The sequence below is a fragment of the Opisthorchis viverrini genome, assembly GCF_000715545.1.
Source record: "Opisthorchis viverrini unplaced genomic scaffold opera_v5_294, whole genome shotgun sequence".
NCBI lineage: Eukaryota > Metazoa > Platyhelminthes > Trematoda > Opisthorchiida > Opisthorchiidae > Opisthorchis > Opisthorchis viverrini.
Window position 1 is genome coordinate 580,097 of NW_008751947.1, and position 27,016 is coordinate 607,112.

The 27,016-nt window shown below is 45.6% G+C and overlaps 1 protein-coding gene across 1 annotated transcript; it reads left to right on the top strand.

The window, feature by feature from the left end:
* Positions 1–4,135: 4,135 nt before the first annotated feature.
* Positions 4,136–26,725, top strand: T265_09621 (hypothetical protein; the record flags this gene model as incomplete). The annotated part of the gene is made up of 10 exons (XM_009175742.1): positions 4,136–4,221; positions 4,524–4,656; positions 8,315–8,432; positions 9,975–10,132; positions 15,750–15,922; positions 20,541–20,631; positions 21,070–21,461; positions 23,992–24,102; positions 25,529–25,816; positions 26,356–26,725. The coding sequence occupies 10 exons, from the start codon at positions 4,136–4,138 to the stop codon at positions 26,462–26,464; spliced, it is 1,659 nt and encodes a 552-aa protein (XP_009174006.1).
* Positions 26,726–27,016: the final 291 nt, after the last annotated feature.

The window sequence follows — 27,016 nt, forward strand, 5'->3', positions numbered from 1 at the left end:
ACACCGAACCGGGGAGCTTTCAGGAGCAACTAGACTAATAGAAAACTGTTTCTGCGACCCGGAATGTTTTTCCATCACATGCTCTCAAGAGAACAGAAGAGCAGTTACCCGTGATCAGTGACACGTAGCTTTACCAATCGATAGTAATGTAAAAACTGCCGGTGTCTCTTCTGTGCTATTGGCGACATCTCCATAACATATCTTGGCTCAGTCGATCATTTAGGTTACAGGTGAGACACTTTGTACCCACCCAGGTGATAGGAACTGGCGCACATTATGCAGGGTCGTGCTAATGTGATTGCTCATTTGTAGCCACGCTATTGTGGTCGCTTATTTATTTTTTCATACCTCTACGCTGTTTCAACTTAGGGCTCCCGAACCGATTTGAATCGGGCCAAGGTAGTTAGCAAGTACTTTTGCGGTCAAACCCATTGGAACATCGTAAAATCGTGTTCTGATTACGCCGAACAAATGGTGACGATGCAATGGATGCAGTGTCTCTTTATGGGGGTGCCTAAGGTAGTGGATTTCAAACTCAATCATGTCTGTCCTGAGTAATGTTCACTAACGAAGTATACTTTCGAGACGAGGTGGCTGATAGTTTGCTGAACTGGTTGAAGATGCAAAAGAGAGAACTATCAAGACTGGGGAATTCATGTTAGGAGGATTGCAACCAGAAACAGCATTTCCGCTAGTCTGTTTCGTAGAAAGATGAAGGGGAACCCAGGAAATGATATGGGGAAAAGTGGAAAAAAATAATTGGCTGTGGAATCTACGCAGCTATCAAATACATCGAAGTAGACAGAATCTGTCCATCTCAGAATAAGTGTCAGACGAGTAAATGGTGAATTCTCTCCGCTTCTCCTTCGAGTGTTAAGAATCTGAAAAAAGCTGTTCTGTTTGAAGACAATCCATACTGAGCAGGGATTGAAGTTGAAGAGAGAATGTGCAACAGGGACAATCGTGTGATTGGCGTGGTTTCAGGAAAAAAATTACAGTGACCGATTGCACCTCGGAGGTTCGGTGTAGGGATCTTTTACAGATAAGCCCCGCCACTAATGCAAAAAGTCCACGTGCGAAAAGTTGAGCCGCGCCACTTTTTGCCGGCTCCAATTTAATGTGCGCACTCAACCTTGACCTATTTTTGATGAAAACAATTCCTCATTTCGTGCGAAACTTTTCTCCGTTCGGACGTAAAGCCTTAAATGAACTTTCTGACGCTTTCAACCGTCGTTCATGACAAGGAGACGGCGATACGTTTTTTGCAAAAACACGGAGTGATCCATCAGCAGCGCAACAATGGCCAACAAATGACACTTTCAACCGTTTCTAACAGGTGGTGTAGTGCCGGACAGTGCCGGCAAAAAATCGGTCTTCGAAAGGGAACTTGGCTGGAGTGGTCTAGGATGGAGTTTAGGACAGTCATTCCATTCATTTATTGCTGGTCCAAAAATTTGGCAAACATCAAATTCCGCTTTTGACTGGAAGAACTTCCTTTGCGAAGTTTGCGCCTGGCGGCTTTTGCAGACTCCAACGGTTAACCATTCGCTCTGTGGATTTAACGACTGGAGCTCACACACAAACCATCGAATCTCTTTGGCACATCTAGAAGATGTAGAATAAACGCCAATGCGGCACGCACCGATCTTTAGTGGATAGCTACTTGTGCGAGTTTGTTTGGAGGCAAAGGTGCCAAAAAACGGACCTTTTCACGCCAATTATTAATGACATGTTCCAATTTCACCCTCTTCAATAAAAACTAAAAGTACAAATTTCATGTCCTCTTTTCTAATCTTTTTTTGGGTGGCGGACGTTAATTTTTTGGCGGGGCTTATCTGGAAAAGATCCCGGTGTAGTCCTGTGGAGTCACATGTGTAATGAAGAGAATTCATCTGACATCGATGGATCGAAAGCAGACGGCAGATTCGTGCATAATCACACCGAATCGGTGCGTCCTCTGAGTTATTTTTTGTTGCTTCGGACAAGGATTGCTTTTGCGATGATGCCGAATGCTTATGTTGATCGAAAATAGTGTGTCTCCTTCATCTACTTGACTGACACGGAATCAAGACATAAATTACATACAGTTCCGTCGGTCGCAACACATGAAACACAACTCAGTAAAGGAAGGATACATGCGGCAGTCGCACTGCTCATAAGTCTGCAGAGTGTCGGATGAAGGTCACATAAACCAGGTTAGACGTACTGCGACTGCCAAGCGGTTCTAAGCGCAACCTGATCAATATGATTTTTGCGGAGGATCCAATGGTTTTCGCCATTTTTTGTTTTTTTTTTCACTGCTTTTATTGTCGTTTTGTTTCTCAACGTTCCGGTCACCACCAACGTTCACTTGGAGCCAATTACTCGAAATCACACGGAAGTGCGAACACGCGTCGTTTGATGTCAGCATTGAGGCAGTCAGTCATTTGGCTGTGCGCTATTCTAAAAAAGTAGAGTTCTGGCTTCGAGAAATGAACTCATTTGCAAATCAATTCGGTTTTCCCGAGTGACTAACCTGAATCTCTCGTTTATGATATTCTACAACTGAATGTGCTGCACACAGGCCGCCTCAGCATTCAGTTGGCACGATATTCGAGGGCTGTCGATGAGTTTTCAGCAACCTTGTGAGTAGTTTCCTTTATGAAAGTTCGGGCTTGGTTGTGTGTATTGTGTTGAGGCTGGTCTTGTTCAAATGACGAGTAGTTGTTGAGCAGGTCAAAATACGAAAGCCTCCAACGGTATGCAGAACTCACGTCCACATCACTCTCTTTCTAACAACCGTCCTTCAGTCCTGGTTCAATTGCAATTTTTATGGTCAGTCCGCATTACGAAGAGGTAACACTGGACTCGAGTTTTGCTCTCATTGGAGCTCATCGTCAGTGCCTATCTTTGGTCGTGATAATTCAGAAGCGCACAGGGTGCTCTGGTGTAGTGGTAGTCACACGCTCGCTTTGCATGTCAGATCTCCGGAGTTCGGATCTCGGCCCGGCCATGAATATGCATTATTGATGAGTTCTAATAAGGTGTGCAGAACTTTATGTGGCTGGCACGGTCGAGTAACCTTGATCAGATTGTCAACTCCGCTATATCGGGTCTCCAACTGACTAACGTCTGTCGGTTTGATTGTCTCTTCCAACCGATGTACGGGCGGGATGGCTCATTGATTAGAGCCCTAATTTACTGACTGGAAGGTCCGTGGTTTGAACCAGACCTCTGCCTCTCGACCTCCCCTGTTCCCAACCCTCTTGCTTCCTTCGGGTGGCATGGCAGCTAGACACGGAAAGGGTGTTGCAGCTGAACGATGTACGGGACCTCTGTCAACGGCAACCGAACGATGAGTACGGTCTTGAAGCTTATAAACAGTGAACAGAATCAAGGAACCATATGCGTGCATGCGAGCATGTTGAAAACAACTATCAGCACTAACCAGCCACTAATCGCCCACCTTGTTGACTGTGTTTGATACACCAGGTTATCGTTCATAGTGGACAGAACATGGCAAGATTTTATTGTGAAAGTCTATTGGCGTCTGACTTGGCTCGACTACTAAGCAACACTCCCCACAGACCTTCGACTATGCGAATACCATGGGCTCGTTCATTTCAGGGCAAACATCCGTTGCTAGTCGTCGCTAATATTTATAAGGTTGGTTCAAACATGCAGAAGAACCAGAAGTGTCGGGGACGCCTAATCGCTCGGAAGGGCAGGAAGACAATATCGGGGAGCATGGTACCTTGGGTTATATCATAGGGAAATTCGAAGGAAAGCGTAAGGCACTTGGCTAAATGGTTCTCAGGTTCTTGCTTCACCGCGCACCGGTATGTAGAATATCGTTGCGCCCAGACTACAGCGGTCGATGCATCACTTGTGTTCGCGCTGCCTTACCGTTCGGAGCAACAGCGGAAAAGCCCACGTATCAACACAACCGATACGTTCAAACGAGATGAACCAAGTGGTTGGAGCGCGAATTCACTGACCGGAAGGTCCATGGTTTGAACCCGACCTCTGCCAGTCGACTTCCCCTGTCTAAGCTCGGGCGACCTGGCAGTATCCCAGCCCTCGTGCCTCCTTCGTGTGGCATGACAGCTAGGCACCGAAAGGGTGCTACAGCTGGACGATTTTTATACGTCCAAAGATGAATGTGAATAGTGCACAGAGTGTTGACTGCCTCAGTGTTGGAACCATCTACCGCTTGTCTGCTCGTCTATGTGAGCTTGATTAGTTCGTTTCTCGATAAAGTTTTTCCATGGTCATGGTCGAAAATTTGAGCAAAATGTAGAGGTCTTTCTCACCGATTACACTGACTAACAGTGCACACAACGCTCAGACTATCCGAGTACGTTTGTGCTTAATCCAACATTGATACTGCTCCATGTCATTGGTTTGACTTCGTGCCCAATCATTCAGATGTTAAGTAGCGCACCAAACCTTATTCGAGAGTCTGTTGATAAGCTTATGAAAGCGGACGTTTCGCTCGTTAACTGAATTAGTTGGTATTGTTTCTTCTCTCTCTCTCTTTCCAGTCTCAACAAACTGACCTTCCTCCCGGACGAACTGGGTCGTTTGCACGAGCTCGTTTCCTTAGATGTGGCCAACAATCAACTGGAGAGTCTTAGTGACCAGAACTTCGCCGAGCTGATGAGTTTGGAGAAGTTGGTGCGTCTTTGGAGGTTTATTGGGACTGTTGTGAGGCACTTTTATTGGAAAGATCAGTTCGAAACATCTCTCAAGGACAGCAGTAACTATTGTTACTTTTCGCAATTCTTTGACTATAATTCTCTTGTTACCAAATGAGTACTAAGACCGGGGACGGGGGCGAAAAGGGTTAAAGCTAAAGTTTACTTTGCGATATAATGATCGCGGAAAATTTGAACCACTTAGAAATGTGCATAGTGTGGTTTCCATTCCAGTCAAGACGGCGTCAGTGTTTTTCTTTCTCCCCTATCGTCCTGAAGGCCTAACGCACAAATTGCAGGCCAACTTCAGCGAGACAGTCCGAAAAACTAGAGGCAATATACTCACCGAGCACATGTTGTGGAGCCTCGATTCCCAAAGGTGCACAATCATATGGATGTCATTCGAGAAATTTCCAAGGTCCCATATAGTGCACGAATTCTAGGGCAGCTATTTCCCTTTTTCTAGACTAAAGTACGGGGAACTGAAGGGAGCAGGATGCGCTGTTTTCGCGCGCACAGATTTCCAAATGGGACTCTAGGCGGTGAAGATGATTCTGTTACTTCTTTCAGGCGCTGCTATGGAAAGTGTTCCAGTCCGCTAAAACCTCTGAGGATAGGCTTGAAATTGTTTCACACGAAGGAAACTCTCAAAGCAACCTATGCTCCGGAGTATATCAGTATAGATTTCATCGTGCCTCCAATTCCAGCGAGTTCAACACTGGTCATAAAGGAACTTTCTAATCTGATGTGGGATTGATTTCTCTGACCAATGCCAAATCGGGTTTTCTTCAAAGTTTGAGCAATATTTCTCGTACCAAACGAAGTGGATTGTGCAATGGAGTATCGAATCGGCTTTCGTATTGCACACAAAACAGAAAAATATTGATTCTGTCCCAGCAATGTCAACATTCACGCGAGCTTAAACGCGGCTGCACAAAGATAAGCATGTGCAAATTGTTTCACAACAGAGCTACACTAATATAAACGTAACAAACTGCTCATCAGGTTGCTGAAAACTCTCCGACAACCTTATGAGTAGTGCGTTACGTTAATACCGTGGAAGGTGATGTCTCGAATGTTGTATCAAGTGGAACATGAGGCGGCCTGGTGCAGTGCACACGGTTGAAGAAGGACATCGTAAACGAGAGATTCAGCTGGGATTAAGGCGAGTTTCTTGTGAAAACTGAGTTGTGATTTTATTTGTCGAAAAAGGGCACTTAGTTCTGCTAGATTAACTCAGTTGTTCTGCGATGTTGCACCGGGTCACATTCTTCGTTCCCACCTTCACCCATTACTTTTATTATCATTGTCGCTTTATAAACTTTGATGCATTTCTTTCAGTTTCATTCAAGTTCTTGAAAATTCATCGTTTAGCTCGCAGATTGTTATCCCAGGTGAAGGGGGATGTAAATGTGTCGGAGAACATAAACTTCCGTCATTTAGCGACAATTTTGCTGTACGATGAATTTTTTGTTGAGGCATCTTTTAGCTCGATTTCAGAAACAGAAAAAAGTCACTCCACATTCCTTTCTAGACGTAACACACTACTCAGAGGGATGATGAAAACAGCCCATGAGCCGTTTCACCTTTCTGGGTCGTAGTCAGATGTTTCACCTCTCTCATGGCTCTTTAGTTATCATAAGATAAACCTGGTTGCGTGGCAATAATTGCAACCGATGACCCTTAGTGCTTAGCATCGGTTGACCTCTTTCCCAACGACTGTTCATCAAATGACAGTGGTCGAGGTTTGACGGGCTCTCGCCTGCAATTTTCAGTTTGTTCGGGTTTATGTTATTGGGCATCTTGTAGCTGGATCCCATCATGAGCAGCGTAACATATCGTAAATGTTACGCAACGTGCTCCATTTTCAGGTTCCAGACACCTTCCAGCTTAGCTAAGCCATGGTCTCGATAGAATCACTCGGGATATCTCACTCCTGTCCACTCGCAGAATATACGTGAGTTTGTTACGTACCCAGGCTTCCGACAGACCTTCAGTTGTAAATTCGACAGCCTGACCACTTTTTTGGTCCTATTCCTCCGGATAAGTCGGACGCTTGCCTTGCCCACTGTCTTCCAGTGGATATCCAGTCTGCTTGGACTAATTGAATCCATCTCTCTCTGGGGCCAGTGCGAGAGATAAAATCTGGAGCTGCACTGGGAACGCTATAAATTCCCAGGAGTTTGGTGCTGAATGATTGCGTCTTAAGTGAAAGGTTTTCCTCCGGGTGATACGAATAGTGCTTGTTCTATTCACCGCATGCTTTTCTTCACAAGCTCTAAGCTATTTTTGTATGTATCATACAATGAAGTAATGTTTTAAAAACATTGATTTCACGGATTTCATGAAATTTAGACTTTTGTTTGGGGGATCAGGGATTAGAGTGCTTCACCCTGCACGTATTGTCACTGGAGCAAAGACACCATTGCGGTCATTTTGACGTATAAAACACCAAATTGATTGGATGAGATGGTAACGCTAAGGTGTCAAATCGTATGCACCGTCGATGGAAATATCAAAACCTCCCAGTCATTCAACGTGACGTTTCAGATTCGCAGAGGCTCGTTTGCCGTGGCGTCCCTTGGAGGCGACATTGCAGATTCCCCCAGTTAGCATAGTTGCAAATAGGTGGCTGGGGTGTGAGGAAACTGGCACCTCAACAGCCGGAAACAAATCCACATTGGCCTTTAGAATCTTCGTACGTAGACAGGAAAGCAAGAGGCCCTTCGCTGCGGAGTTGTTTATTAGAAAATGCCAACTGAACAGTTACAGACTATTGGACAGGGAAGCAAAACTCTCGTTTGCATCTTGCTTACAAAAACCGAATATCCGTGTTCTCCTTGAACGCGTCTTCCCGAACTTTCCTGAGTATTCATCGAATGTTGCTCAACTGCAAGGAAATGTGACTCCACAAATTCCGTAATAGCTCCCACTCATCAAGAGACGCGAAGAGGATTTACGAGAAAACATACTACTCGCATGCCCCCAGTCAGTAGTATCACCGTTACACTGGAAGTCAACAGTTTGCTATCTGCAACCTACGTTGTTACCGAGTTGACGTTGCCTGTCCTTCCGAAGTACGACTACTCAACTCTACCGAGGTGGGCGAAGGCTCCTCGTGTGGATGCCAGCTGTACTGCAGTGAGCAAAATAACAGTGATCCATCTGTGATCCTGCCTTCAACCTAGGTGATCAACCATATCCAGTCCCTGAGTCCAAAGATAATTTCTTAGAACAATTTCAAAATGCCTTTGAATAAATGTCCCTAGCTGACAGAAAATGATCTCACTGACTCATCCTTCGAAAGTTGGACTTCAGGCATCGCCTGGCAAGTTATTTGAGCCACAACCAACTGTTTATAACTGACAGCACCCACGAAGACACTCACGAATGCGCCATCAAAATGCCGGTCATACAACACACGTGTATACTCGGTCATTTTTACCAATTCTATCGAAATAAGCATCGTTAGTAAAAAGCACCCAATGTTGTCTAGGGACGGCATCGACTAACAATCCCATCCGTTTGCACCACACCTGCTCCGAGTTTTAGTCAATGTTAGTTCGTTCAGTTTTGTACGCTTTTTTGAGCTTTTGCGGAAGAATACATCTCACCCATTCTGTTGTTTTCCCACATAGGATGCTTCTGAAAACCGCCTCTCCAGCGTGTCTGTACTCCCACCAAGACTACGCCAAATCAACTTGAGTCATAACCGTCTCGAACACGTTCCAACCGGACTGCTTGAAAAGTTGCCGAGTGGGTATTTCTGCTGGTCCATATTGCTTTATTACACACGTCTCAGTCAAAGCGGACCCAGTAATCCGTCACGTTTTGGGTGCCATGACTATCGGTACCTTTACAACTCACTGATAGAGTGGGCCGCTAGTTTACCCTTCGGATTCCTGATTTGCTTCAGGTTTATAGTGGTTCTCACCTGGTTCACATTCCTGGCTGTCAGGTGGAACGGTGAAGAAACTTTATTCAGTTTGGTTTTCACGAAAACAGTCCAATTTGGGTTCAAGTAGAACATAAGGCTGACAGAAACTCGGGAACTGCGCCTACCCGATGGGCCCAAGAAGGGCGAAACCGGTCGTGGGCTGTCGAAGAGTTTACAGCAACGTTGTGAGTAGTTTCCTTCATGAACTTCATTCAGTCTTCAAGTCTTGAAGCGGGTTATAGTGTGTTTCAAGGTTACAAGACTCCTTCCAAATGTCTTTGTGCAGTGGTAGTTTTTGCTGCGCCGGTATCCATCGCCGGAATTCAATATGGCAGTGGGGTCCCGCTATAACATACGGTACTTTTTGTGCTGGTGATAGCCCAGTGATTAAGGCGCGGAATTGCTGACCGAAAGTCTTATGGTTTCGAAACCAACCTCAGCATCTCGACTGCTTCGGTGTGGACAACTGGGCACTATGTCAGAAATGTAGACACTGGGCTTCTGATTTTTGGGCAAGATTGAGAAGCGCTCCCAAAGTATGGCCCGTCTCTGGGCTTGTGGTGGTACGGTTGTGACACGGCAATTGGCTCCTATTCCCTTCTGTTCGCGTCAAACTGCGATTGATTTTGATCATTCAACTGTAGCATTCTTTCCATGCCTAGTTGCCATGCCACCCGAAGGAAGCACAAGGGCAGAGATTAGGCCAGGTTGCCCAGATAGAAGCATTTGAGATGCTCAGGGTTTGGTTTGAAAACTCGGACCTACTATTAGTGAGTTCGCAACTTAACAACTGAGCTATCTAGATTCTTTTACTGTGGTCGAATAATATTTTTCAGGTAGTCGATCGTTTTACCTGGCCAGAGAACAGCAACCAATGCTTTCATCAGTTTTTTTCAGTATTGTCTGGCTGCACCGTTAATCTCAAGCGGAATTTGTGCTGCTATTGAAATCAACTGATGCCAGAAAGTCGAGAAGCACTTTCCAGGCCACAAAATCTACTCAAAGCATATGCTTTCCAGGAGAAAGCCCTCCGGGGAAAAAGTCGACTGGGGACGATCCCGAGGTTGTGAAATATCTAATAATTGGAGCAAGACGAAAACAGTTTCAACTCGTTGCTGGCGGTATGCAACTCCGAAAGCCTAAATAAATCTGTTTCGGTGGCATGGAACGCCATTTTGAGCGATTTTGAGTTCTCGACTGGTTCATTATCACATGATATATCACATCGGTGACCAGCAGTGGATGGGTGGTCGTTTTTATCTAAGTTAAATATACGAGCCTACTTTAGTTCACTCTGAACGAGCAGTAGGTTTCGTGTAAACCCTTATGTGGTGCGCTTAATTCCCCTTTCCCTGTTATAGAACTCCAATCTTTAGATCTACAATCGAACCAGTTGACGGCCCTCATTCTGGATAACCGTAGCCCGTCGGCTCGCTCCGGTTCTCCCCTGGTAACCCTGAATGTCTCTTTGAATCGTCTGACTGTGGTTCCAGATGTCTCAGGTTTGGCAAATTTAAAGGTTTGTTCAACTTTTCATTGTATGATGCTCCTACCCCTAAGACGGCCGGCCAAAATACGTGATTCTAAAGCCTACTTACTGCGCCTGTACATTCCCTGATTACAGTAGCATAATATTAGTAGATTAATAGGATTTCTTGCTAAACTGTGAAACCACCCTGAATATACCACTCAGCTTTAGATTGATCAGAGACTGCTTTCGGAGAGACAATTCTCGGGGCACAGGCTGTATACCGAAATGGAAACTTTTCCGCTTCCGAAACGATCGGTTTCTTCCTTTCTAAGCGATTACGCCACAATCACGATGGATTTGTCATTGGTCGACAGTTGTCACGTGGCCAGATTACTGATATCAACATGCTGCTACTTTGAATCGTTGAAACATGTTTGTTAACCACATGGAAGAGTCCACCTTAGGCGGTTTAGAGTAAGCTTGACATGCAAATGTACCTATTTTCGCCGTTCACCAATCAATCCTGTGAGTGGATTCATCTGAGACTAGGTCGGTGTACTGATGTGGCGGAATGCAAAACAAACTCGTACACATGAAAGTCGATGTTGCGATGCTGTCGACGGGTTTTTCTGCTTAAATTTCAGGTTCTGACAGATCCAACTTTTACGTGGGTGTGCAAATGTCAATACATTCATCAATAAAGCAAAGTTAAAAATTATGATATCATTGTATTAATGTGAACGTGAGCGAGACAGGAGAACGAAACCAGATGCGTCCCTCAAGATTTCACTCAGATAAGGGGACAAGGTACTGGAACTTACGAGGCTAACGAACAAATGATCATGATTAGATATTCGTTTACTGAATGAACACAATATGTGATTTGAGCGGTGAACTTGACAGCCTGGTGAGTTCGCAGGTGAAGTTCTCACTCTGGGCGCAAAAACGGTTGTTGGACCAGTTTACTGCAAGAAGTTCGTGGGTGTCCAGTCGCTTCTTGCTTCAGGACACATAAGCTAACTATACAGGTTGTCCGGTCGCACCGGTAGATCTGTTTGCCACGTGCGGTTGGACACACTCGGAAGCTGTTTCGCATAGGGTAGCAAACTCAGCAGTGAACTCCTTTACCACCTTACCGACTTGCTTCAGCTGATTAAGTCGATGTCCTTCAGAGCAATACCGACTGGGTGGTACTCTGAATGTCCGAAAATTAAATTAAAAATAATCGGCTCCATCTACGTGATCGCCTACATCGTCACCATCCGCCGATTACGGTGTTTTCAAATGAACGACTGTATCTCCTCGGGCCGCCGGGCAAAGTTAAGTTGCTACAGCATTTAGGCATTGACACGAATGGATCACGACACATCCATCGATGGTGGCACGACTTGGAAGTTTTTCGCTCCATTCAAATCAACCTTTGCTGCCGATTTTCTACCAAACCCCGAAACCTTTATGGGTTCGACAGCTCCACTCTAGTCCCATCACTTTGCGTAGTTAAGCCATTTTGTGAGATCTTCAAACTGTTCAACATGACCCAGGCTATATTTCATATGAACGTTGCAGTGTAGTCGTGTCTGAACGCAGAGACTGCACAATTTTCAAAAGTGAAGCATTGAAATTTGTGACAGTTCCTAGGAACAACCAAGTTGCATACTCCGCTGAAGCTGCTTGGACCTCACGAAACACGACCAAGCGCTCATATTAGTTGCAGGAGGTTGCGGGGTTTGTAGAATTCACGTTCATTCTCGCTTACTCAGTCCTGATGCAATTTTTCTGGAGTTTCTACACCAGAGAGTGGGGAGCGTTGGAACATGAGTCCTACAAGTAACGCAACCATCTACGATCAGTCGAAAATTGTCTAGCGTGCTGACAAGTCCTGACAAGCGGGTCAATCGATCGATTTTACTGGGACGGTTACTGGGTCGTCGTTCGGTGAGTGGGGCACACCAATCAGGGGGCGAGATGGCTTAATTGGTTAGAGCGCGAAGTTACTGGCCGGAAGGTCCGTGGTTCGAACCCAACCTCTGCCTCTCGACTTCCCCTGTCTAGGCTTGGGCAAACTGGCAGTCTCCTAGCCCTCATGCTTCCTTTGGGTGGCATGGCAGCTAGGCGCCGGAAAGATGCTCCAGCTGAACGCAGACCAATCATATCGCTCAAGCGTGAACATGTTCGCCTATTCGGACGTGACAACTCAGTTGTGTCCAAAGTGCTCTGGTGAAGTGGTGGTAACACTTTTCGCCTCGTATGTCAAATGGATGTCCCGAGTTCAGACCGCAGCATGGCGGAGCGTATGCACCGCTGATTAGCTCTACTGAGAATGAAACTCGAGTCCAGTGCTTCCACCCCGCTGTGCTGTGCGCTCACCAGAACAGTTGCGCCGGAACAGCAGAATGACTGTTCAAACGAGAGTATTTGGACCTGAAGCCTTGATATATTCAGTATGATGAGATCACCGTGAATGTTCAGCAAAACATATGCACAGAGATTGAAATTTCCAGGGGCTTTTACGAGCAGTAATTCCCACATATTGCAGCACAATGGGGCAACACGTTCAGTTGCGTGGAAACATCACAAGCGAGAGATTCAGCTGGGTTCCAGGTGAGTCTCTCGAAAGAACCAAATTAGTTTGCAAATGAGTGAGTGTCTATTGGCTAATTTGGTGCAATTTTTTTGTTTGAAGTAGAACATAAGGTTGACGGAAACCCGGGGACTGCGCCTACCTGATGAGCCCGAAGAAGGGCGAAACCGGTCGTCGACGAATTTTCAGCAACCTTATGAGCAGTGCATTACAAGTTGTAAATCGTCCTTATCCTGTGGCTGCTTTTTTCAAGAACTCATGTTTCTTACATAATACATGTTGGCCTGTACGTACAAGTACTTGTGCTTGTACGAGTATAAACAAGTCGTTTGCTATGATGTTTGACTTACTTCTGGTAGGTGATGTCATCTTGGGTGGCCTGTCGATAAAAAACAGGTGCTGCACTGCTACTGGTTGCCCTGGCGTCGCACAACGCCTAGAATGACTCCTTAGCTTGTTTGTTCCAACTGCGGTTGCGCGTTGCTCAGGGCCTCTTTGCATTGTTCGTCTTCACTGTGTGCACTATCGACATGCTAGTAATTCTCAGTTTGATTTCTGTAATGAATTTCAACGCTTACTTACTGGGAATTTCCGTACAGCTTTTGCCGATTGTTTCTAGCATAGATTCCCAGAGGCGAGGTTATCCGCAGATACCTTGTAGTTCTTATTGATCGCCTAAAAGAAACGAAAAGCGTGACACTTTGCGAAGCTTGCATGCCCTCTGTTCACCTAATGCCAGCAGGTCATCTCAAGTCATCGCTCGTAATATACTGTTCCACGCTGTCACCAACAAGCAGTTGAGTGGACCTTTTTCGACCCAGGTTGAGTGCGAGAAGCTTTATTAATGACTATCCGACTGGTCGATGAGATAGGATTTTTTCACTGAAAGGCACTCACACTTCTCTCAGATCCAAAAGGTATTCTGGAGCCCACGGTACGTCAGACAACTTATCCAGATGCCTTTATTAATGACTATCCGACTGGTCGATGTGATGGGATTTTTTCACTGAAACGCACCCACACATTTATTTCAGATCCAAAAGGTATTCCGGAGCCTACGGCGCAACTTATCCAGATGCTACCTATCTTACATAAAAGTCGTTCAGCTGTAACACCCTTTCGGTGCCTAACTACCATGCCACCAGAAAGAGGAACGGGAGGTTCGGATACTGCCAGGTTGCCCAAGCCTAAACAGGGTAAGTTAAGAAGCAGAGGTCGGGTTGGAACCACAAACTTTCCGGTCAGTATAATCGCACTCTTACCACTGAGCCATCTTGCCCACATATATCACAACAGTAGGCCACGATCGGAAAACGAGCGAATCCCCAGGTGGTCTGTGCAATTTTGGTTTATGGGGTGGCTAGGCTGCCACTGTTCCCTAGCAGCACAAATCAACCATTCTTGCGATGTCTTCATCGCCCAGTTAGGATGATCAAGCCATTCCAAGGGAAACAACCGAGGAATAAACTCACATTCATGTTAACTGTTAGCTCATCATTTTGCGTCTAATGGAACCTGACGATCTGTATTGTGCATTATATTTTCAGGAATACGTCAAGCGAACACAAGTACTTACAGACTTAAGTACACAAAGGCACACAAGTACCTACATAGACTTAGGTACGCAAGTACCTATATGGACTTGAGTTAGGCGCATGTTTCGAGTGGATCGCATTTTTCCGTACAGTTACGATACATTTGAAAATCTGCAGCAGAATCAGATGAGTTTGCGCGCTGCATCAACATCTGTGGCGAAATTCAGGTTTCCATAAAAGTAATCATTTCTGAGCAATGCTTGGTGCGACAAAAGTCGCTATATGGGGTAAGTTTCTGGAGAAGTCGATGTTCGTTGATAGCATGAGCAGAATCGGAAGTTGCCCGTTGAACTTTCGTACTGTGAGTCATCATCGTCATCATCATTATCAGCTGTAATAACCGCGTACTCGTACAGTGGTTGTAGCTGTCAGAGTTTCGTTCCCCGATGATGTGGGGGGGGGGTAGGTAGCTGGGCTTTCCAGGCGGGGGATGACAAGTTAGTGCATAAATCCAGTAGTGTCAGCGGGCTGTCGATTGGGGAAGGGGGAATTGAGAAGAGAGCTATGCACTGAAGGCAATAGCTTGGATGCACGAGCGCCATTGAGGGCGCGACTGGGCCGTGTCTGACAATGTCTCTGACCATTGATGTGACCGGTCTCGGGGTCCCCATCCAGGAAGACGGCAATGATCAGCGCAGCTGAGTGAAGTCACTCGATGCCGTAAATCCTACGAGCACTTCACAGCTGTTCCATCCTTACTGGAGATTCGTGAGACTTGCATTGCTGATGACTCCTAATAAGGGTAAAACATCCGTAGGTTNATCTGTAGATTGGTTTCACCTGTAGGACGAAATATTGATTGGAAATCGACGTTTTCCGTAGTACTCGCTGGTAATGGCTTGTCCTTATCCCAACAGTTGTCACTCTAATAGATGCTCCCCACAATCACCTTGCTAGCTGTCACAGTTCATCCGCCTCATAGTCGTGTCCTCTTCGCAAATCTGTATGGTCTTCATTGGTCATTCGCTTTTGTGTCAGTAGTGGAATGTTGCCCACCAATAATCCACCGATTTGTTTACCGGACCCCCCTGAAACAATGATCATGATGTATCGTTTCTGACAGGTCTTGTACTCTAGTTGTTTCAACGCAGGGCCACTATTCCCTTACCTCGGATCTCCACTTCTGTCATCTACAGGAACTGTTCCTCAGTGACAACCGTATCTGTACACTATCTTTCGCCTCGTTCCGAGACTGCCCGCTTGTTACCCTGGACTTGGCACGAAACTGTATCGAACAGTCACCTTGCTAGCTGTCACAGTTCATCCGCCTCATAGTCGTGTCCTCTTCGCAAATCTGTGTGGTATTCATTTGTCATTCGCTTTTGTGTCAGTAGTGGAATGTTGCCCACCAATAAATCCACCGATTGTTTACCGGACCCCTCTGAAACAATGATCATGATGTATCGTTTCTGACAGGTCTTGTACTCTAGTTGTTTCAACGCAGGGCCACTATTCCCTTACCTCGGATCTCCACTTCTGTCATCTACAGGAACTGTTCCTCAGTGACAACCGTATCTGTACACTATCTTTCGCCTCGTTCCGAGACTGCCCGCTTGTTACCCTGGACTTGGCACGAAACTGTATCGAACAGATACCGCCGGGAATTTCCGCAACATTACCCAGTCTGATGCGGTTGGATGTGTCGGCTAATGAATTGACAAAGTGAGTGTCTGAGTCTGTTGCCTTTTGTGGCTTGAACTGACTGTACTCACCAAGACTGGCTGGAACCCATTCTCAGCAGTTCATGATCTAAACTCGGCCTAATCATAGGGTAACAATAGAAAATTAACAATAACAATCGTTCAACTGTGACGCCGTTCGTATGCCTAGCTGCCATGCCAGCCGAGGGAAGCACGAGGGCTGCTATGTTATCCAAGCATAGACAGGAGCAGTTAGGATTCGGTGGTTGGGTTCGAGCCAGAGACCTTTTGGTTAGTAAGCTCGTTTCTTAGCTCGCACTCACAAAGGAACAATGGTACGCAATGAAATCGGATTGCCAATCTATCTCCTGAACCCACGATCTACGCTCATCCGTCCATTTCATTGTCTTATGGGAATTTCCCGGGTGGGTCAGATCAGCTGACCTGTACTGCCTGATTTAACGGTGCGTTTTGAACCCGTATATTAGGATTTCCAGTTAGGTCATCCATCCTAAGTAGGAGGTGAGAGTTAGTTTCCAAAACGGAGTCACAGAGGGGAGAAATTCTAGTCAGAGTGTGTTTTGAGATGAGTTTTTTCATGTAATATATGACCCCAAAACGTTTAATGAAGCGTGATAAATAAATGAAATCCGGGTAGCCTCGGCGTGACCCCCAACTCTTCCTGAGCGTGGAGCGTAAGCTTAAAATGGCTAATCAATGTGGCCCAACAGAACTTCAGTCACCGGGGACGTCGAACTGAGTACAACTCTGTCTCCTGTGTTGATTAGATGTCTGGCGATCGATGGTAGTATGACTTTGAATTCGATCAGAGTTGGGTTAGGGTCAGCTGACAAACGCGGTGAGTCGCAGATAAAACTGAAGGCGATATTTTGACTGGCTGCAGTTGCATAGCCCGGGACAAACGCGGTGAGTCGCAGATAAAACTGGCTGGAGTTGCATAGCCCGAGTACACTTGCTTTTCCTGCAGCGGTGTTGTAATGTGAGTGCGATGTGGGGATACGTGTAGGGTCTGTTTGGATAGGCTGAAAGAATGATCAGCGGTACTGTGGGTGGTACTCTCGGTTTATCACTTGGAACAAGGTGTTTTTCAATGAAGTGGTCAGAGTAGTTATTCGACTGCTGTGCATGTTTGTGCAATTCAATTTCCTCTGCGGTGCAAATCCGAGGTGCAAATGTGTCTACCTGTAAAAGAAAGAAGGCCTTCGCTGCGGATTTGTTTATTAGAAAACGCCAAGTGAACAGTCACAGACTATTGGATAGGGAAGCAAAACCCTCATATATACTTCTTGATTACAAAAACTGAATATCCATCTTCTCCTTGGACGTGTCTTCCTGAACTTCCCTGAATATTCATTGACTGTTGTTCAAGTGCAAGCGGATGTGACCCCACAAATTCCGTAATAGATCTCACTTATCAAGAGACGCGTAGAGGATTTACGAGAAAACATACTACTTCCATGCCCCCATCAGTAGTAACGACCGTTACATCTGTATCAGCTAGAGGAAGCACAAATACACGGACAGAAACTTGTGAGGCTTACGTACTGTCCATTCTGCGAAGGTTTCCGATAGACGAGGGAAGATGTCGGTATTTCTGGTGATCAATAGTATGGGTTTGTTTTCCTGCTCAAATTCACGGGTGAACAAAATGTTCTGGTGGAAAATGTTTAGAACAGAGTTCAGGGGTTCAGTCTGTCTTTCACTGTTCGTGATGACCGAAACACCTAAATAAGGGTTCACGGCTTCTGCCGACTACTCAAGTTTTGCCGTGAAATTGTCGCTTGGATTAAACCTAGAAGACTCACTTACTGGCTCCACCAACTTGCTTGTGACTGATCACCTGGAATTGAAATTTGCATTCCAAATGCGTTGTGAAATGAGGTCCTCAACGATGCACATGAGAATTTGACGGGATCTGGGTCCACAAAAATCAGTCTTATTAACGAAGTGGACGTTAGTTCCTGTACTTGGGAGGATCATGTCTTCAGCCCTCCTAAAACGTTAGTAAACGCATCCGTACAGCTGTTTGTCCCACACAGTTCGTGAGACTTCCTGTAGTTAGGATATCACCACAGTCTTTACGCACCATTCATGTTATATAAGAATCCACCTGCGGTTGCTGTGATACAGTTGTCAGTTGAATAGACAGGAGACCTGGAGTGTGAGCAAGATTATGCCTTCAGTGAAGAACTCATTGCTATATCAGCTGGCCCCTCTAACACAACTCTCATCGAACCCATGATCAGATCATTGATCGCCGGACAAGTAATCAATACAAGACACAGAACTGTACTCAACTCGTCGTTCGGGTATTTGCATGAAACAAACGGGCGCAGAGACTGAAGTTCCTTGAGGCCACACTGATCGCACGTTGTAAGCTGCCCTTCGCATTCAGAAAGACTGAAGCTGTCCTGATTGATGCGGAACATCGTCCTTGACTCTCCAGAACAATAACATCTCTATGGATAGATCTTTAATGAAGAAGTATTCTGTACTTGATAATGTATGCTACTAACTATACGGCGATTGGCATATGTAGTGAAGAAAATCACGTTTTGTTGTGTATGGGCGCAAGACATGGCCTCTGCGGACAGATGATGTGAGGCGTCTTCAGGTTTTCGACCACCGATGCCTAGTTGTGGATGGCATCAGAGGCGATTAGAAAACGGGTATTTGGTTGTGCTGGAGGCACCTCAATCCGGAAAAAACCCAGCATCATCGACTGCGATGGCTCGGTCATGTGCTACGCATGCCGAAACACCGTCTATCGAGACGAGTGTTGTCCTCCGTGCCTCCTTCAAGATGGCGCAAACCGCGAGGTGGGCAGCACATGACTTGGCAGAAAGNGGCAAAAAGGCGTGAAAGAGATCACGACGAGTTTGGGTGTTGTTGGTGTTATGCAACTTCCGGGATGGGGTCCCCGTGACCCCGTCTGTGCTTGGCTGGAGACGTTGCAAGAAATGGCGGCTAATCGATGTCATTGGCGTTTGCGCTCTCAGTTTCTTTCTAGATTGTCTGATTGAGCGGTTAGGGGTGTAGGCACCTCAGTATGTTTGACATAGGCCAGCACTAGGTCCCCTCCCTCACCCACTCTTTTTCTCTTCTCCACTGTAGGGCTTGTTACAGAGACGTTGTTTTTCGACTTTTTTCTGAGCCATTTCACTCTTTTCCAGACAACAAAACATTCAAATCAGAACTCTGATGTGACATCCAGGACTAATCACAGGTTTTAAATGGTGGCTGACCCCACATGGAGTGTCAATGTACTCCTGGTGAGCTGTGACGCCTTGATGACAAACTCAAGCCAGGTGATTGTTGAAGAGGTGTATTCGGATTCCGAGCAGCTAAGCCCCACCAGACCCATCGGACTCATTGGTTGCGTGTCCCTTTGGTTTCTAATTTCACGCCATCAGACAAAGGACCACGTCTTACCGTTTGAGCAGTTGTTGCCCTCGGTTGCCTGTCAACCGGCGAGCGGACCCCCTGTCTTGTGGCCAGTTGTTTCAACTGAAGGAACACGTGACTGATCTGATGATACTTGCTATATATATATATATATATTTTGGCAGGCCTAGTGTGCGAGAGTTTTTCAAGGTTCGAACACATTTTTGAACAGTCATTTAAATTTAAAGCTCATGGATTTTCAGTTATCGGATCGATCTTGGAGGGCTTTATGACGAGTTAGATAAAGTCTTTACCCGTCTACCAGTGCTCATTTAAATGTCGGATAACCTCAGTGAAAGACGCTGTCGTATCGTTGAAGAATATCATCAAGACCTGTGGAAGACATCTGTAGTTTATTTTATTTGGTGTTGAACCGGAAAAAACCGGTGCTTGATTGTCTGTTTCTTTAGATGCCGTTTTCCTAGGGTTGGTTGTCTCGACCAGTGGTCACCGTTGGTGTTTGATATGTCTTCGGATATGGTCTATTTTGGGAGGTGTTCATTTTGAAGGATGCTACTTTGTGAGAGTTTGTTCCTTTTCATTCACAGTCCTTCTGTTGATGGTCTCTTGTGGTTTGGTTCCGTTTAGAAGATAGCCTTACGTCGGAAGTAGTCTTTTCAATCATTAGTCCTTTTAGGACCAATGTGTTTTCCATTTATTGACTTTTGAGCGGTCGACGTTAGAGGTCAAAGGAAGAAGCCATTCTCTGCGGAGTTGTTTACTAGGGAAACACCAACTGAACAGTTACAGAGTATTGGACAGGGGAGCGAAACTCCCACGTGCATCTTGTTTACAAAACTGAATATCCATTTTCTCCTTGAACGCGTCTTCATGAACTTTCCTGGGTATTCATTGACTGTTACTCAACTGCAAGCAAAAGCTACAAAGTGACTCCATAACTTCCTCAATAGATTTCACTTTTCAAGGGATGCGAAGCTGATTTACGGGGAAGCATTACTCACATGCCTCATCAGCATTATCCACCGTTACAGAGGTGGTGGTACTGACCGAAATACCCATGGATCGAATCAACGATCACCATTGAATGGTTTCCGTTTGTACTTGAGCACTGTGGCATTTTTTCGGTTTCTCGTATGCCCTAAAATGATAGGACAACTAAACGCTTGAATGGAACTTTGTGTTTTTCTAATTTTAAGTTTGAAATTTATTTTCAGCTTGCCCACCGAGCTTGGGCTGATGAAAAGCCTTCAAGTGTTGCTGGTCGAACGTAATCCACTCAGATCTATCCGGCAGAACATTGTTTCGGTAAGTCGCTTGCACGGTGACCCCCTCTTCATTTGTAACTGACGAAAAAATTAGTATACCGGTTTTGGTTTCAGTTTCACTCAGTATATGAATTTAACATTCCAAACCGAGATCCCTCCAAAGGCTGAATTGCCTTCAACGTTATCACGATGTAACTCTTGGGCTGAGATGTCAGTGATTATGCATCAATTTGGATTGAGTCCAACAAAATGCACTACAGAACACTGTGTGATAATAAGGCAACTCCCAATAGACTGTAGACGACGATGGTGATTTAGAATTTGAGCAGACTATTCTCTTCGTTTTCATAATGTTCCATGTGGTTAGGAATAAACGCACATCAAAACCGGTTCCTCTTATCGCACAGAATAACTTTACCATGTTTTTATCGAGCACTGTTGAAACACTCAATCTCTTCTCATCTGATGCGATCAATAGGGTGGTACAAACGCGATCAAGGAACTTCTACGCCAACGACATGTGTCCACATCGGAGGATGTTCCACCCGATTCATGCACCCCTCAATCCGTTCAGGTTACCGAATGTGCGCCCGTACCGGAACAGGCGAGACACTCAAACGTAAAAGGTGACGTGGCTTCAAACGTGGGACGCTCGGTCAAAACCGGCGCGGCCGACACTGCGCTTCCTCGCGTGCCACCTGTCAACCCTGCCGGTGTTCTTCAATGGAGCGCAGCCCCCAAAGGTTCTCCAGAGTTGTCGCTTCCAGAGCTTGATGTCGAGGCAGCGTGGGTAGATGCTTCAGCCTCTGGCACGACGGCAGTTCGATCCTTGCAATTAGAACAACGCACGCTACAGGCTTTTCCGATGGGGTAAGTGTTATCCTAAGACCGAGTGACTTGGCCTAGCAACTACTTTTCTAGATTTGTCGAAAGAATTGCTAGATAGCAAAGCAGATGGCGTATTTTATTATCAGGGTTCCCAGTGAGTGCATTGTGCATACCCAGTTAACGTCTTAACATTTCCTGATAAGAAAACTCCAGGGGGAAATGTGGTCTCCCTCGTGGAGATGGCCCCTTCGGAGGGGTCGCTGGATTGTTGGTGAAGCAACCTGGGTTTAGGGAGGAAGTCAATCGACTTTCACGCGATATTTGTCCCCTCTGAGAGATCAGTCGAAGGGACTGACCAAACGTGATCGTCTTAGGGAGGTTGTGACTTCAGAAATCCAACCTCTGGATAACCAGCACGAAAGAACTGGACAAAATTTATTTCTTAAAACGCATAAAACGCCATCATCTTAAACAAAACATTTTTGTACATCGATATTGCACTGCCTTACTCCTCGGATACCTCGTTGTCTGGGTGATGCAGTGATTCCAGGCCATCTCACTTTCAGGTGGGCATATTTCGTCCACCAACTGGATTCGGTCGCAGGAGCGCCGGATCAGACTGTAAGACGTACAGGTTAGAACCAGCAAGTTTCGGATACGTGTGTGCATTAATTTGATTAATGTAGGGGACCAAAAGCTACTGAACGCGACTGGATGAGTCCAACGCATCTCTTGTGGGACACTCTAGTGAGGAATGGCCGTGTCGCTTGAAATCGAGCTAGTGAAAAGCCACAGCTGGCGGTTTGTGTCCCAATGCGGTGTAAGGTGCCCCGTAATCACTCAGGTGTGGAGCAGATTCGAGTGGATTCTTCTCGAGGATCGTCTGTCCGGTAGATGATGACTTCGCGAACGATGTTGTATCTTTTTTGTTCGTACTACGGGGGTAGGTTTCGGTTTAGGTGTTTCTGAATACGAAAAATTTGCGTAAAAAGTACCCAAGAAGTCCTCCAACAGTTGGAGAGTCAAAAGCTGTTGTGTGCCCCTCAGATTTGTAGAATAGACGCAAAGAAAACAACGCAAAGAAAGAACAGACTGTGGATGATTTGTTGTAGAAACTTTGTCCTGTGAGTGGAGCCAGTCTATGCGGAAATGCGGGGGAAGTGGTTGTTTCAATCTTACTGAGAATCACGTATCTCACAAAACTCCAGTAGGGGGTCTCGAACCTGTGACCTCCCGGCTGGAATTTCGAACACTCAACCGTTCGAACACAGGCAGCTGATCACTGTGATTAGCTCTCATTAGACAGGATGTAGAACCATGCCTTTTTCAATCACGAGAGTGCGTAGTCACGCGTGCTGTGTCTCCTCAGTTGACGATTTCTCAGTTTCACTCATCGGGTGAATTTTATTCTTCCTCTGAGCTACTTATAGATTATTGGTAGTATGAGTAGATTTTTGGTGTATTTAAGTCTGCACCGTGGATAAAATTTTTTGACTGAAATTCTCATGTTTCTTCATGAAAATATACTACGATATCTCGGATACCGTACGGTGTGCAGCACATTCAGTTGTAGAAGATCATCAACGGGAGATTCAGTTGAGTCTCGTGGAAACCAAAATGATTTGCAAATGAGTGTATTTCTCGAAAACAGTGCAATTTGGGATCGAGTAGAACATAAGGCTGATGCAAACTCGGGGACTGCGCCTACTTGATGAGTCGTGGGCTATCCATGAGTTTTCAACAACCTTGTGAGTAGTTTCTCATGTTCCCGTTTTACGATGTTCCAGTCCGGCGAAGTTTTTCAGTTCAGCTCCGTCCCTTACACTAACGGACGTGAGCCAGCTGTCGCTGACTAGGTAGATATTGACCAATGCACTGTCTTGTGTCAGACAACAAATGGTGCCCACGCCGAGCATTCCTTTGCCTGGATATGTACATTAGAGTCGTATTCAGTGCTTTCTATCGTCATCCGCATTTCCTGGCTCAAACCATCTTCTTCAGTACAGGTCCCACTGTTTCCATAACTGCGTGTTACTGGTCCATCGATATAGTTCTTGTTATCGGTACGAATGCTATAGCCCCGTCGCCAACTTTGGGTGACAAAATATTTAGTCTGATGCAGCAAATACTGTCATTTGTAAACAATGCACTTTTCACGGGCTTGTTGAGCAAATTTGTCATGTCTCTTTTTAACACCACTTTTTATGTTCTTGTAAATTCTTGGTGTGACTCTCGGTGGAATCTACCCTCAGCAAAAAACAATCATTCAACCTCATTTGATGGAATTTGACTAAAGATGGAACACATTGGTGATTCTACAATTTTTTGGCGGGGAACTCCCAAACTATCCCATCCAATTTGTCCTGATATCCTCTACCCTCACTTCCCTTCCGGTCCATGGAAATCCAACAAGCCTATTGTTTCACTTCGCAGCTCTGACACCTGGTTTTATTTCAGTGTGACTTACCCAAATTTTTCTCATCTGCTGTTGGTCAATGTATTTGGTATGTAAATTATACATATACTATAACTGAACCGTGAGAGTATTGATTTGTACTTTTGAAAATTGTAGCATTTTCGGGTTCGCATCGACTTTGACCACACTCAATCTGAGCGTCAATCGTATTACACGATTGCCCGATGAGATCGATCGTTTGGTGAAGCTGACGGAGTTGAATCTCACGTGAGTATTGTTGTCCCCGTTTTTTAGCTCGTAACCGGAGGTCGCGTGTTTATAACCTTGGGCTGTGATTTCGACTTCCCGCGTCCGCTACACACATGGCACTGGTTGCTGTCTTGGTTATCTTTACACACAATACTTCTGAAATATGGACGCAAAATTAAACCTCAACAAGGTATTCGCTGACCCGAAACGAGAGCAAAGTGAAGCTTTATCCCTCCAGTCATAGCCTCTTTCTGGTGAATTATGAAACCTAAGTTCCCATGAGCAGCAGATTGGTCATTTCGTGATAAAACAACTAAAACATAAGTTAGGTTATTTCAACCAAGATTTCGCCCCATACACTTTGTGCCGAAAGCCGGACAACACCGTACAGCTGTTTCATCCTCTTGGGAAATCACTGCAGTGCATATCTCACGAATATACGAGGTGATTCGAATTTGCAGCTTTCCCTCTACTATTTTCATAACTAAGCCGTTGGAGCGGCTGATTTGCAGAGGAATTCGACCTTTAACCACCAGGTAATCGAGACTTCCCTCGGAAGAGGATTCTGGGCACTTCTAGCAGCAGTACAACCCAGCCGTATTTCTGCCATGTATCACGGCACAACTGAGCCCATAGTTCACTCTCTTGTGTAAACTCCTGTCCTGGCACAGTTATTTTGGTTGGACTTTACTAAAGAGAGGGATCACTGGACTCCAATTTCTTTCCCATTAGAGTTCATTGGCCCTGACTGCAGATAGGAGTCCTGCAAGACACGCATTTTACTGCTAATTCACCAGCACGAGCATTCCGTATCCGAATAGGCGAAACATGTTCACTTTTGAGTGGTTGGTTTTCCGGAAGCCTGGGGCGAAGAACCAGAAACTGTCGTAGTATTGCCGATCGACTGACCCTCCTATCAGGGTTACTTCCCAATCAGGCGGTGTCACGACGCTTGGAACCCGTGGAAACTTTTCATTAGTTACATATGGTTCAGGGACTTGTGGCATTCACAACACTCATTTGTACCGCTCCCTCGCATGTCCTGATGAAATTATTCTGGTGGGTGCCCTCCCGTGGTGTGGATTTTCCCTGCTGATGTAGTTGTGGACAGTTTATTAGAGCTACATTCCCGCCGCACTCCACAAAATCACAGACCCAACCTAACTGCGGGCCAAAGGTTCACCAACAGTTTTCAGAATCACATTCCATGAGGCCGTCCGGTACCCTGAGTTCGAACTAACATGGGTTCAGCGCACCGCTTCCTTTGGAGTGCCATTTTAATGTTGAGCTAACAGAGTGCTGTGAATAAACTCACTCCTTTTCATGAAGTAAAGTTCAATGCCTTTCGACCTTGTTAGGGCTCATCATATGGGTTCACCGAGGTTGGCCACGTGACTTTTTTGCTAGCATTTATAATCGGCAGTCGTAATTCATTTTGATCCAGGCGGAACCTGCTGCGTACACTTCCAATCTCCATGGCAAGACTGCCCGAGTTGGCGGTGCTATGTTTGGACTCCAATCCACTGGGACCAGAACTCCCGGAAGCCGCGATTTTCTCACCCCCACTGTCCGGCACTATCCAGTCCCTTTCGCTACGCAGTTGCAAGCTTTCCAGAGTGCCATCAGCGAATTCGTTACTACCATCCAATGCACCGAAGTTGACTCATTTGGATCTATCGGACAACGATATCGACACCATACCCCCAGAATTGGGGTTATGTACCCAGCTCAGGTAAAATTCGGTCGTGTTCAAGTCATTGCCGTTACAATGTGCGAATAAAGAGCACCGTCCCAACACGGTGGAAATGCTCTTCATTGTAAACATGGCATTCATGTTGCGCACCCTTTGTGATAGCAACAACTGCAGGCTCACCATCACAGGCTCTTGGAATTAGGTCTGAGGCCTAGTGAATCCGCCCAGTTGATGTTCCAGATGCGGTATATACCTAGTTTAGTAGCCCTATAGATCGTTCTGATGTGTCTATTGATGTTACTGGTCAAGGTCTATCTGATTCGAAAGTGAATGTGCTGGACCATATGTCCAGACAGTTAAGCATATGACTACTTATGAGTAGTCAAAGAATTGTCGTCTTTTGCTGCGACGACAGCGGCTGATGATGAAACATCGGTGAGATGGCTGACTAGTAGTGAAGTTTTCCCTTATAACTGCAAAGGTTACGCTTTCAGAACTCACAACTTTGTGAACCATGCCCCCTGCTTCGTACGGATCACCACCTTATTCCTTTTCCTTTCATTCCAAACATTTTGTAGGTCACTTCAACTCACCGGCAACACGTTCCGCATTCCCCGACCGGCTGTGTTAGCTCAGGGTACTTCTGCTGTACTTGAATACCTTAGGTCTCGAATTCCGGATTCCTAACCAATAATCCTGCAGTCCGCCGCTATAGATTTACCAACCGCTTTGAACCATTCTCAATGTTGTTGCTTTCGTTTGACAATTTTAATCTTACAGGCCGTTATTTTCTACTCTGTTTCACTTGAAACTGCCATACTTTGCCCTCTCACTGATACCTTTACCGTCATATGCTGCAATTCTGTGTTTCCCCAGGTTCTGCTTTCCGCTTTCATCTAGTTTTGTCAATTTTTACACCGCCATCTATGGTCTGAGATTACAGACTTGTCTGGACTAAAATGTTTCGTTGTGTTAAAATTGGGATATAACCGCACCAGCCATTGACGAATAACAGATACGACATTTCAGTAGGCTTTTAGTAGCACTATACTGAGTGCATACCTAACGAGTATCAAACGGATATAGATTGTACAGCCCTTGGCGCGGCGCACTCAACATACCATTAAAAACTAGAAGACGTCATCTTAATGGACATCAAAAGCCTTCCTTCCAAGTTTGTTAAACTGACTGTAATTTATGAGGCCAAATATCGAGGGACCGGAACAGCAACAGAAGGTG